This window comes from Lutjanus erythropterus, chromosome 8 (genome assembly GCF_056507025.1).
Source record: "Lutjanus erythropterus isolate fLutEry1 chromosome 8, fLutEry1.hap2, whole genome shotgun sequence".
In the NCBI taxonomy this organism is placed as follows: Eukaryota; Metazoa; Chordata; class Actinopteri; order Lutjaniformes; family Lutjanidae; genus Lutjanus; species Lutjanus erythropterus.
The window spans coordinates 8,491,227-8,505,137 of NC_139324.1; the positions used below are offsets into that span (position 1 = coordinate 8,491,227).

Consider the following 13,911-nt stretch of genomic DNA (forward strand, 5'->3'; position numbering starts at 1 on the left):
TCATGCTCAAAAGATTTAACTCGGTTGTTTCAGAGAGTCAACATGCCTGCTGCAGAGATTCTACTATTTGATATTGTGGGAATTCTGTTATGTGACAGAAGCATCTGAAACTGATCCAAACAAGAGAAAAAATAGTTTTTGGTTGAAACTAGAAAAAAGCACCAGGCAAAATTTTAAATCTCCTAGAAACTGAAATGGGATTATTTGTGTTTGCTAACCATGATATCAATGTTTTGAATCATTTGTTAAATGATTGGTGCATTGTTCACTTGTGTTCTTGCCATAAGTGCCAGTAAACTCTGAACCAGTCTCTGATCTCAGGTCTGTAACTCTGCATCAAGTTTCACAAACTCCACACATTCACTTCTCTTACAAGAACAGTTGATATAAAAATAAATACTATGTATATGTACACATGCATTCACTGAGATACTGTGGATTACTGATTCACACATGCAACATCAAATCCTAAATATTAAAAAACAATACAAAGTCTTATTGGCGTTGAAGAAGAAACCCAAAACTAGAAGACAGACACAGCCTTGATATATTTTTGCCTTGATAAGAGAAAAAATACTGCAGTTTCTTTACTCCACATCCAGCAGACACATGGCAGCATGTCCATCCAGCTGAAGTGGGTTTGAGTGAGTTTATCAGCTGATTCTGCTTCTCACAATGAGCCTATTATAAAATATAAAAACATGAATGAATGCAGCTTTCATGAGTATGTAGTGCGAAAGTTCCCCACTTATTAGCATTTTTGTTTTTTCCTCTTAAGACAGACACTATTGTAGGTAGAATACCTTGAATACTGCATGTGTTATTGGATGATAATCTGCATCTGTATTTTTGATTTTTCCAGCCCTTTAAGTCCAGCCTGCTTCTTCATGCTGTGGATGTGTGCAGGGACATGACAGACACATAAAAAAGTCAAAAGGATGCTCTTAAGTACTTAAAGGGTTGATTAAATTATCTTGTAACCATTATTTCCTCTTGGATAAATCACATATTTTAGTTGTCGAGGTTCTCTGATGTGACTCTTGACACATGACTGTGTGCAGCTGCTGCTCTGCAGGTTGGCGTGCTGTATAGCAGCACAATGTTCGATGAGAAAATTAAATTTGAAAAAATCTAATCAAAATGTTTTACAGGACAAAAAACACATTTTCTCCTTATGTGACAACTTTTACAACTATGCATGTAATTATTCAGCTTTTGATGAACCTTATTTCATTTAACACAAAATGTAGCCTCAGACTGAACAGAGTTATGTGAGATTATAGAGTCGTTTTTGAGGTTTATCACAAACAGTGATAATACAGTGTTGTTTAAAAGTCAATGCATCACTCAATGCAAACACTCATTCTTTTGATAATGTAATAATGTATGTGATAATGTCTTTAGTTGCAGGCTTGTTCCACCTCAGGTGTAGTGGTAGTAGAGAGTAGAAGTCATGTTGTCCACTGGTCAGAAGACCTTTCACCTTTCAGTCCACCTCGATGGACCCGACTGTGTCCTCAAACAGTGCTTGAGATGATGAAGGAAATGACGGTGAGTGAAGTTAGCATGTGGCTTTGTGAAAGTCCCACAGTGCTGCTAAGCGGTGAGCTGGTGGTAAAGATGGCGTCCGTTTCGTTCCTGGGCGTCGCCAAGTTACAGATGTTTCCCTCACAGCAGGCCGTGCACACCTGGACAGGAAGAGACACATCAGAAACAGAGTTCAGTCCCACAGGACACTGCTGCAATGCTAAAATAGCAGAGAAACTTGGCTGCTTGTGTCTGAACTATGGAGCAAGTGAACATGGTGAGCCCATTAATCAAAACCATTTTGAATGGAAAAAACAGATTCACAAAATTCCATTTTCTTGCTGCTTCTCTTGCTCACTTAGCATTTACATGACACTTTAGGTCTTGAGCAGGTAAAATGATCAGCAGCTCTGCTCATGTGCACAGCTTGTCTTCCCAGTAAAAGCTTTGCGGTCTTATGAGTACAGTTATGCATGTGGTTCGGTTGTTAAGTACAAATTGAGATTTATTATCTCTGCCAGGTGCAAGATCATGTGATGGGTTGTGTCTGTGTGCATGTGTGTGTGCATGTGTGTGAGCATGTGTGTGTGCATGTGTGTGACCAATGGGGCTGGAACTTGTCCGCAGCTAATCTTTTATACTATTGGACCCTAACCTGACACAGCAGATGGTTTGTTACACAGAGCCATATGGGAAGTCGTCCTCAGAAACTTGTTTGGAAAAGGGCAGGCACTTTCAAAAAACACTATGCAGATAATTAGATGAACCATCTGTCTATAATATCTAACACTGGCTAACTTCAACCAATCAGATCAATGAACTATATGATGTAAGAAGAGGAGTTACCTAAGGCAGCTGGATTTATGAGATCATGAAATCATGTGAGAATCCTTCTGTTCTGTGTAACAAACTGTCACCGATTACATTATACCTTTGAATGGTACATTCAATAGTTTCTTTTATATTACAGTGCTGAACAAAGTGAAGATTTGAGAGACCAGGCTTGGAGAGTAACAGATTACATGTAATGGGATTATGTAATATGGATACAAACATTACAGTTACAGATAAAAAAAGACATAATCAGATTACAGATACATTTAGTACAAATAGGGATTATTAGTAGAATTACAAATTTGAAATAAAGAACCATATCCTACCATGGACACTGCACACACAGCTGTTAATTCATTATCATGGACTCCAAAAATGCTTCACTGGGTGGAAATAAATATTTTTTTCTCTTTAAATCAATCAATCAATAAGGTGTGCACAACAAAGGAAGGAACAGCTGAACAAATTAATGAACCTAACAACAAACATAAAACACCTAGAGCTTGATTGATTAATCTATTATAAATTGTCTGTTAAATTAATCTGCATCTATTTTAAATAATCAGTTAATTACTTTGAATATTTTTTTAATAAATAGTCCAAATTTTCTGATTTCAGCTCCTTAAATGTGAATATTTTCTGGTTTCTTTGCTCCTCTCTGACAGTAAACTGAATATCTTTAAGTTGTGGACAAAACAAGACATTTGAGGACGTCATCTTGGACTTTGATCTTCATTTCCATCATTTCAACAAGTAATTGATAACTTGAGATCAATGGACTTCTACTCCAGGGTGTTTGGGTTTGAGGCAGAGATCTCACACATATTCTTTGCCAGTACACTTTGCACTACTCACCTTGCCTCCTTCATGATTTCTTTCAGTGCATCCTGTAGACAGACAGTCCTCCAGGGCCACACAGCGTTTGGTCACTGACACGCTGTCCCCTCGCACATCCATCGTGTGGCGTGTGTAGCAGTATTTGGCCTCTAAAAGATATGTTAATTCAAGTACAGATATTGGCAGAAATAACCACAACACCTGTGATGGTAAACACTTTTCATGAAAGCCACTTGTCAAGTTTCAGCTGTGTTGCCTTCACCATGTAACGCGTAAAAAGCATGGAAATGAGGAAAATCACTATCGCCTGGGGGAAATACCAATAATTTTACACATTCCAAAAGGCTCTCGTTGAGCGCTCCGTCTCAGGTTTTTCTAATTAAGCCTGAGTCCAGTATACACTCAGCCACTGATCTGTCCAGCAGTGATCGAGACAGACAGAGTGATTTTGGCTACTTCCTGTACTGACAGTACAGCTCTGAACTGCAATGTCTGGATTTCAACCAGCCTAAAACAGCACACGTCACCCCGTTGTTCTGAACGCTCCGCTGGCTTCCAGTTGCTGTTCACACTTAAAGCCCCAACACTCGTCTACAAAACAGCAACTAAAACTGTTCCCTGCACTCCCTCCTGCTCACTACGCTCTGCCAATGAAAGAAGCCTGATTCAACCACTACAACAGCGGCCTAAGTCACTAGCTAGACTCTTTACTTTTGTAGTTCTCTAGTGGTGGAACGAGATTCAAACTCTGTTCAGTCTGCAGAGTCAGGGCCATTTCCTAACATAAACACTTTAAGGAAAATGCAGCATTTGTCTCATTTCTGTGCATATACTGCACATAGCAGATTCTGTAAATCCTGTAAAGTTTCTTAATGTTGGGGTGCCCCAGTGTTTCCTAATTATTAGCATATTCTGTAGGTTAAATTGTAAATGTTTGATTTGAATTTGAGAAAATATGTGTTTAAAGAGATTTTATGTTCTACCCTGTTTTCCTCTTAAAGTGCATCAGATTGATGAATATAAATTTTAGGTACATGCCCCAGACCACCTTAAAAGGGACGCCCACACAACATTTTGCATAGGGCCCCCAAAAAGCTGGAAACGGCCCTGTGCAGAGTCCCTCTCAGTCTTAAAGAAAAGACTAATGACCCAGATCTTTTGTGTACCCTTCAACACTTGATAGACTGAAAGAAAAAAAACAGATGCATCCTCTGCACTCCATGCAGAGCCCTTTGCAGTAGTGATGAGAAGTGTGTACTCCACAGTGTACCTTTAAACCCAAGATAAAATGATGTGGTGCAGGAATTATAGTGTGAATGTTTCCACTGGAAACTTACCGTGTGGACAGTACACATCTGGTGCCCATCGGTTGCACTCAAAGTTGTCTTGTGCGTCCTCACAGGTGAAGCACTTGAATCCTCCAGGAAATGGAGTGGCTGAGAAAAGACAACATCATAACATCCACTTAAAGGAGCAATGTGTAGCTATTGCATGTTCAAAAATGAGTACAGCAGTCCAAATAGTGAGTTGGAGCCAAAGACTGTATATTAAATAGTTTGTAATCCTGTTTAATATACAATCTATGGTGCATCATACACATGAGATTTAATATTTTGGTGAGGCTGCTTGCTTCAAACTGGATCTGCAGCGCAATCATAGTCCTTTCAGATCATTTACACTGATCAGACAAAACATTATGACCACCTGCCTAATATTGTGTTGGTCCCCCTTTTGCTGCCAAAACAGTCCTGACCCATCGAGGCATGGACTCCACTAGACCCCTGAAGGTGTTCTGTGGTATCTGGCACCAAGATGTTAGCAGCAGATCCTTTAAGTCCTGTAAGTTGTGAGGTGGGGCCTCCATGGATCTGACTTGTTTGTCCAGCACATCCCACAGATGGTTGATTGGATTGAGATCTGGGGAATCTGGAGGCCCAGTCAACACCTCAAACTTGTTGTTGTGCTCCTCAAACCATTCTTGAACCATTTTTACTTTGTGGCACGGCACATTATCCTGCTGAAAGAGGCCACAGCCAAAATGTTCACTTGCTGCCTAATATATCCCACCCACTAACAGGAGCCATGATGAAGAGATAATCAGTTATTCACTCCACCTGTCAGTGGTCATAATGTTATGCCTGATCAGTGTATAATCCAGCCTTGAACTGCAGTGTCATTTGGAAACTTTGTAAAATAAACCCAAAATGATAAATCCAACACTGAATGTCTTCTGTGATTAAAAATCAATTTTTCTGTCATAAAAGCTGTTAGCATGGTGGTCAGCTGTCCACTAGCACACCCATGAAGCCTTGGGTTGAGTCTGGACTATTTAGAGGCCTTGTTGGTGTCTGACATATATATATTTATATATACATACACACACACACACACACACACACACACACACACACACACATAGATATATATATATATATATATATACACATACATACATATGTGATGTTGACCTCGCTCAGCCAATACAGTCATGAAAAGGTGGTCCAATTGGCACATAAATACACAGTGAAAATGATCTGTTGACAGTCATACAGACATGAAAACTATCACCACAGTGTGTAGTGTCTATATCTGTAAGATATGTAAGAAGAAGAAGTAGGTCAAGGAAAGATTTTTCCAGCACACTAATTGGACTGCTTTCTGATTAGAGCTCTTTTCTTCTCTTCAAAACTCTTCTGCACACTGCTGTGCGGACAGCAGGCAGCGAGGTAACCATCACACAAAGGTACACACAGTGACACAGTGTGACCCGAGAGTTCGACCTCAGCAGGTGAGCTTGCAGACGCCCACACAGTCTGACTACAGCCAACATCTGACAGTGGGTAGATTGGCAGTTTAGGGTAAATGAAAATGGCAGAGGTGGGGGACTGGATTAAAGACTCGACTTGACTTGGTATTCATGACTTGAAACTTGACTTAGACTAGAGACAGATGCATTGAATGGACATGACTTTTTTTTATTAAATATTTTATTTTCTGAGCAGACTAGCAGAGGCCAAAGCACAATCAAAATACTAACATTTAGATTCAATGCAACAAAAATATAAATAATATTGATATGGTGTAAGCAGGCTGCAACTGTTGATTATTTGATCATTGTTGATTAATCTGATGCTTATTTTCTTGAATAATTGATTAGTTATTTGGCCCAAATGTCTGAAAATTGTGGAAAGTGTTTAGAAATGTATTTCCCAAAGCCCAAGATTTATGTCCTGAAATGTCATGTTTTGCCCACAACCCAAAGATACTCAAAGAATTTAGAATTTTTATTCCTTAAAAAAAATAGTCAAACTGATAAACTGATCATCAAAATAGTTGGCCATTGATTCAAGAATTGATTTATAATTAATTCATGGATTAATCATTGCAGCTCTACTGTCCTTCAACTGAAAAAAATGTCACTTTAAATCATCACAATTTTAGTATGACTTGAATTGACTTGCCTGACTTATAGCAGGGACTTGACTTAAAAGATTCTCACCACAGTGACTTGGGACTTGCTTTTGACTTGTACATGTGTGATTTACTCCCACCTCTGGAAAATGGACTGCAAACACAATGCAGCAGTCAAATAATGTGCAGCCAAAATGTGCTACTTTAAACTTAAAGCTATGAGTAGATTTTTACTTTCAATGCATCTTTTAAATAATTATCAGGGCATAAATATAAGTTGGAAGGCAAATGAGACAACTCTGGTGAGAAGTGCACTGTATGTGCTGCTTACAGAGCGTTCATCACAGTGTTTCTAGATCACAATCACTAAATATTTAGTTGTGACTACCGGCTACACAAAGATCATTTCATATGATAGTGATCTTCATCTAACATGCATTTGGCAGCATTCTGCTCTTTTTAGTCCAACCTGCTTGTTTCAGTCTGATCAGAGGAAGGAGAATCTCCTTGCAGACCATCTGCTGGGATCAAACACAGCACTGTTTGCTTTCCAATTTGGCAGCATGGCATCAATCTGATAGGGCCCCCTCCTCTATACACCGCCTCCCCCAACGTGACAGCTGAAGGTCTACAGGTCAGACAAAACTTCATTCAGCCAAACAAAGCCTGCCAATCAGCTTTGATTTCTCCGTGGTCACACCACAAGCCTTCCATGACCTCCCAGGATATCTGGCCGCAGCCTCACTCCAAAACAACATGTGTGAGCAAGTAGCAGCCCAGATACAGTAGTCACATGTGCCAGGGTGACACATGTATGCTGTCTGAATCTACAGTATCCATACACAACTACAGGACTGACATGATGCTGTCCTGTCAGTCCAACATTACACTGCTCTTCTTACATCTTCATACTCAACTCTAAAATGTCTCCATTATATGAGTTCATATAGAAAAATACATTATATTAAATTAAATCAATCACTAACTATTTTGATAATCGATTACTCAGTTTTTTAATGAAAAAAGTCAAAATTCTGTGATTTCAGCTTCTTAAATGTGAATATTTTCTGGTTTCTTTACTCCTCTCTAACAGACAGATCATTTTGCCCAACTATAATTTCCAAGGTCAAAAAGACCTTTCATGCTCATGAAACTACAAAGCTTTTAACCAATCAAACCATGTCACAAACCCGTGTGACCTCACAGGGGTAAAAGGTCAAGCTGAGCCAATCACAGTGAACTATAACAACAACAGCTCAGCAAATGGAGGGAGCACAGGTCTGCAGTCAGGGACAGATGGTGTGAGGTTTTAACACTAAATTAGGACACAGATGAAAGGAAGAAATAAGAAAAATGTTCCTGCTGACATGACAATTCTACTGTGTCTCACATCATATGTGTTATATATTTGTCATACTGTATATTGATATTATATCATACTGTGGTGTGAAACCAGATAACATCTTAGATTTTGAATATCGTTATATCGTGATATGTAATAAGTGTTGTCTTTTCCTGGTTTTAAAGGCTGAATTACAGTAAATTGATATAACTTTATAAACTCAATAGACTGTTCTCTTATTTGTCTTTACCCATTTAGTTATTATCTCCACATTACTGATGATTATTTATCAAAAATCTCATGGGGTTAAAACACCAATAGTCATCCCTACAATATTGTTGCAATATTGACTGAGGTATGAAATAAATATAAGAAAACCCAATTTTAGTGGTAATTAACTGGTATTTTTTTCTGATTAGATAAGATTATTTAATTTTATAAATCACAAAGGAAATTATTGTGCCAGATTGTTCCAAAATATGAATGACAACAATAGAGTGTCAAATAAGTGAAATACACATAAATTCAAGTATGAAGAATATAATGAATAGATGCAACAGCAACGAACAATGAACAGTGCTTCATAGAATAACAACAGAAGTAAGATAAGTTAAGTACATAAGTAAGCTAAATAGAAAACGTATTAATGGTAGTTACATTAAACGTCATACTGGCAGTGATATTGAGTTGCCATTGGTTATTGTTACTGTTGTTATTGTTTTCACATGGCCCTAATCCTCGACAGAACAGCACAGTACAGTGTGTGTTCTCACATTAATCCATGTGTGTTTTTGAATGCACAGTTTTAATGAGCAGAGGGCTGAAGCAGAATGACTCAGCTCAGTGGGGACCTGTCACTGTGCAGCTGCATGTTTCTCCTGCTCATCCTCAGTAGAGAAGAAACAAACGCACCTCGTCCTGAACATGTCGAGCAGCTCTGAGTCTGAGCACACACACACACACACACACACACACACAGTAGTGAGGGAGGACAAACTGAGACAGACGCCACCTGAGAAAACTTCCACACTGTAATGCTGTGTGCTGTTTGAAAGTGGACGCTTACTTGAGGGGTGGAGGTATATGATGTCCTGTTCAGTGAAGTCTCTGCTGTTTGCACTTTTCAGAGGATCCAGGATGACGGTCAGCAGTAGGACCCAGGCCGCTGCAGGCCAGGGCTCCATTACTGCTTACTCTGCTGTCACACATGCAGCTTTCTGATACCTGGAACATCAAAACACACATCTGTAAGTTATGACTGCAGTGTGAATGAATGTAGACTGAATGTAGTGAAATGTTATTGCATACAACCTTTAAATAGAAGTTTGGATTAGTTGACGATATAAGATACAGAATAGTGTCAGCCTCCTGCCTCCTCCACCTTATCTGTATAATACTGTTAGATATTGAGAAGTACTTGGAAGTTTTATTCTGAAGTGAATGGAAGTCAGTGGCAGCCTGTGTATTTTTTAACTAAAAAGTCCCCAATAACTTCTTATTACTTTTTTCTAATTGATGTGAGCTAAGTGAAAGTGTTACAACTTGTGGGGTTTTTTTTAATGATTTTTTTGGCATTGTTTTACTATTATTATTGATTTAAATTTTTTATTTTGATGTCATTTTTTTCTTGAGCTCATGGACGAAAATTATTATTCATGCCGACTGATTGCAACTATGTATGGACACTGAGGAGATGCTGAGACTCATGTAAGGCCTCCCAACGATATTTATGACTAGTTAGTTAGTTAGTTAGTTAGTGTTAAACTGAGACGGAGCTAATGACTTCAAGCCAGCACACAGTGGTGCGACTGCTCATGTTGTCTTGTCAGTGTAGGCCTTTATTATATATTGAAATAATAATCTAACGATTAATCAAAGAATGAAGACGTTCCCATGGTGGGAGCTAGCTTCGTCCTTGTTTACTCCAGAGAGGAGAAGGATGGTCGCCCCGGGAAAAGCCCAGAATAGAAACAGGAGCCAACAGAGCTGTGATTGAGACCAGTTTCATCTATCAGCCTGCAGGTAAAGCAGGGCCACACTGGGCCCACTGTGAACATTGGCTCATTCAACAGCCGGGATACACGGGAGCACTTGTCCCATAGACAACATACTGCTCTGACATGGAAGAAAAAAATGGAGCCATCTGAACATTTGTCAACTCCTTGACTCCAGTCCTTTGTGGCCTTTTCTCCAGCACAGCCAGATGCATTGAAGACCCTGCTGAAATGTGGACAGGCTCATTATCAATGAGCTAACTCAATGAGCCGCTCACAAAGAGCTATCTAAATATTCCACACAAGTCCCACACACAGTCAGACCAACACATTCATCTCTGAAGCTGCCGGGCTAATATTTAGATTAGAACACAGTCAGCTGACTCCACATGAGGAGTGTGTATGGAGAAGTAAACATCACTGAGAAAGGCTACCAGCTCAGTATTACTTCTATTATTATTATTATTATTATTATTATTATTATTATTATTCTTTTACTTATTGCCTTTTATCTTTGTTAATGTCTTGATCAGACTGATATTACTCTGTTGTGTGAATTCACTGTTTTTTTTTTGACGAAGAAATGCATATCAATATTATAAAAAAAATTATTAATATTTTAAGATACCACAAATTCAAAGTGAGTATAAAGAATGTGGCGAGCAGACAGCACAGTCACATACTTTTGGTCATGTAAAGTCATAAATGACTTCTGGGAAAATTACATTAGAGAATCGTAGATATCTTTGTATTTCTTTAAATAAAAACCCACCAGTCTTATTACTTGAAAAATACCAGAGAGAGAGAACGACAAGAAAGATTCTTAGTTTAAAGTTAACACAAGCTATAGAGTCACTATCAGAATCAATTTATTTGACATTTGCAGTATGTACTACATTAGAAATGGGGGTGCAAGAGCACTAAAAACATGAAAAAGAAATAGTATATCACATAGACAGCATATAAGACAAAAAAAGCAAAACAGTACATAAAAAACAGGAGAAAAGGAAAAAGAGAAACAAATGAAAAAGCCATGTATGGATGAGTCCAACAAACAACCCAGCTCAGAAATAAAGTGCACAAATAGTGCTGCACTAATCAAAGTGTTTGTGCATAAGTTACTTCTACAGTGTTCAGTTCTAAAGTGCACATGCATAGATAACTTCATGTGTCCAGATTATTACATTCTTAAGTATATGTGACACACAAGGGACAGTTTATGCAGGTAAAAAACAGAAACCACAGCATAAAAGCTAAAATGCAGATAGATAAAGTGCACAAGTTTTAAATTGCAAGTGCAAAACACAAGGTGTATGTAGAACAACTTGAGCAGACAGTGAGGGACTCCACCATCAATTTTTTAGTGAAATCTGAGTTTTGTTTCAAATGACCTTTCACCAAAATTGAAATATCAGTTCTTTAATGCATCCTACACACTTGAATTTATGTCATTTGGAGTAAGTATTTATAACAGGAGTCCTCTGTCATCAAATATTACACAAATTGCGACACTGCCACTATTTGGCCAATTTACATCAAAACTGACCTGCTGAATCTGGAGCACATAGTGGCTGAGCAGAAAAAATATGGTGAAATTTAACTGAAGTAAACTGTAGTGACTTTCCCACAAGACTAAAACTAACAAAGCAGGAAATAAAGCAAGTTATAAGGCAGGTAGAAGAACCCTGTGCCCCTTTAATCTGTGCTTGACCATCTCTTCTTTTGCTTATACTCTCTTCAGGCATTTTTTCTTTTTCTTTTTTGTTTTTTTGGCCCCATGCTGACGCGACACGCTGTGGGTCAGAGCTAACATAATGTCACGAAAGTTGATGCCGAAATCCGGTTGTGGTGAAAAGGGATCAGACACAAAAACAGCAACAAACCCACAGGCTGCAGAGTTACAGCCTCTTGTAACATGTTACCTTTTGACCTCTGCACAAAGCAGCCGGCGCTCTGCAGTCCTGCTGCACTGCATCGAGTTTCCTCCCTGAGATCCTTATCACATGTATTCACTGAGAGACCAGGACACAGGGACACTTATGAACTGACTGACAGACTGACTGACACAATGTGCTGTCAGGAGCTGAGCTCAACAATAGCAGACAGAACTGAAATGTTGTTATTCCAAGAACTATCACAAATGAGCTTTATTTTATTTTAGTCTATTCTCCTTTAAATAGAAACATTTGTATGTGCGTGGGTTCTATGAGTGTGAATGAGCTACAACTTACATTGCATTGTGTAACCCTGTGTTGTAAATGACAAATAAATTATCTCGATTATATATATGTTCAACTTTTGTTCAACTCATTCTGTAACTGATGCCTGCAATATCTTCCAAAAATGTTGGAAGCATGACAGGAGCATGATAACATCATGATACATCATCTTTTCTTTCTTTTTACAACACTCAGTAAACATCTGCTGAGGACACTAAGTGTTTTACAGTGAAATTCTTTTCCATTCTTGCTTCATGTGTAACTTGTATCAACAGTTTGGGGTCTCCGTCGCATTTTATGCTTCATAATGCACCTCACATTTTCAATGGGAGACAGGTCTGGGCTGCAGGCAGGTCAGTCTAATCCCTGAACTCTTACTATGAAGCCACACTGTTGGAACACGTGCACAATGTGTCTTGGACATCAGACCACCACCAACACACCACCTGCTACGTCAGTGACTTGAACTGAATCATATTCAGAGAAGGATTTCAGGTTTTCCCTCCATGTTCTACGGCTGCTCTGCTTCAACTCTCTGGAGTTTCCTGACAAACAGACAGCTGGACTTGTTGCTACAGTAACTGCTAATAGCTGCTAACTGTAGCTTCTGTTAGCTAGTTAGCTCAGATTACTCAGATAGCTCAATTAGCTGTACAGTTAGCTGAGTCTGTCCAGTTCAGACTAGGAGCCTGGAGCACAGAGGGAGAGTTTACACCACCAGCACAGAAGCTTTAGACCGTCATAAGTAGGAGGTTTTTAGACCCGGGGCAGTAGGGACTAGGGTTGAATATCAGTACTCAGTACCTTTGAAGGTAAGTATTTATATGGCTTTGCTCACAGCACCCCAGTCACCCCAAGTGCTCGTCATAAAGAAGTACTTTCTAAAAAGGTATTGAATGAAGTACTTCATTGGTACTGGTATCACGTTAAGGGTATTGATACTGGTTTTGAAATTCTTTTAAACAATACCCAGCCCTACTGGGGACCCAGCAGGGAATGCAGCCTGGGAGCGTTTGGACCGGGCTAGTGGGCAACAGACTTGGGTTTGGCAGCCTCTACAGCATCATGGTAAAGGTGAAGAGACAGACGAGGACGCTGATAGAGACAGTAAAGTAAATCTCAGACTGGCTCCACATCATGGAGAGAACTCTGTTGCGAAGTTCGCAGATGACACAATCATCATCGACCAGATTTGAAAGACAACAAGACTTCATGATTGAGGAAATCAACATGCTTGCAGAGTGGTGCAAAGAAAACAACGTACCAAAACCAAGGAGCTGATTGTTGACTTTCTGAGAAAGGAGGCAAACACCCCTGTCTACATCAACAGACCAGAGGTGGAGCAGGTAAACAGTTTTAGGTCACTGGGAATCAACATCACAGAGAACCTGTCATGGACATCACACATCTCCACCCTGGTAGAAGTAGAGGAAGGAGAAGACTCAGAAACAGATGTTTTTCTTAAGGAAACTTAAGAAGGCAAAATTCTTGTGCAGAAGTTCTAGAGGAGCAATTGAAAGCATCCTGACTGGAACCGTTAAAAACTGGCATCGTGGGATGTGCACAGCCCAGGACAGGAGAAAAGACTGAGCAGAAAATCACTGGTACCATCTACTGATCATTAGTGCTATCAGGGAGGAGCCTGCACAGTCCAGAGGACATTAAAAGACAACACCAGCTCACAGCCTGTTCACCTGCTGCCATCAGGCAGGAGATACAGAAGTATCTGCTGACTACAGAACAGCTT

At 39.3% G+C, this 13,911-nt stretch overlaps 1 protein-coding gene across 1 annotated transcript in view; it reads right to left on the bottom strand.

Annotated features, from left to right (window-relative positions):
* Positions 1 to 788: 788 nt before the first annotated feature.
* lypd6 (LY6/PLAUR domain containing 6) overlaps positions 789 to 13,911 on the bottom strand; it is a 34,832-nt gene continuing 21,709 nt past the window's right edge. Inside the window, exons 2-5 of the mRNA XM_084724417.1 lie at positions 9,018 to 9,175; positions 4,536 to 4,634; positions 3,217 to 3,347; positions 789 to 1,688 (exon numbers count right to left, since the gene is read on the bottom strand). Of these exons, the coding sequence (XP_084580543.1) occupies positions 1,518 to 1,688; positions 3,217 to 3,347; positions 4,536 to 4,634; positions 9,018 to 9,135 (519 nt within the window). The 5' untranslated portion in view covers positions 9,136 to 9,175 and the 3' untranslated portion in view covers positions 789 to 1,517. The remainder of the gene's footprint in view (positions 1,689 to 3,216; positions 3,348 to 4,535; positions 4,635 to 9,017; positions 9,176 to 13,911) is intronic.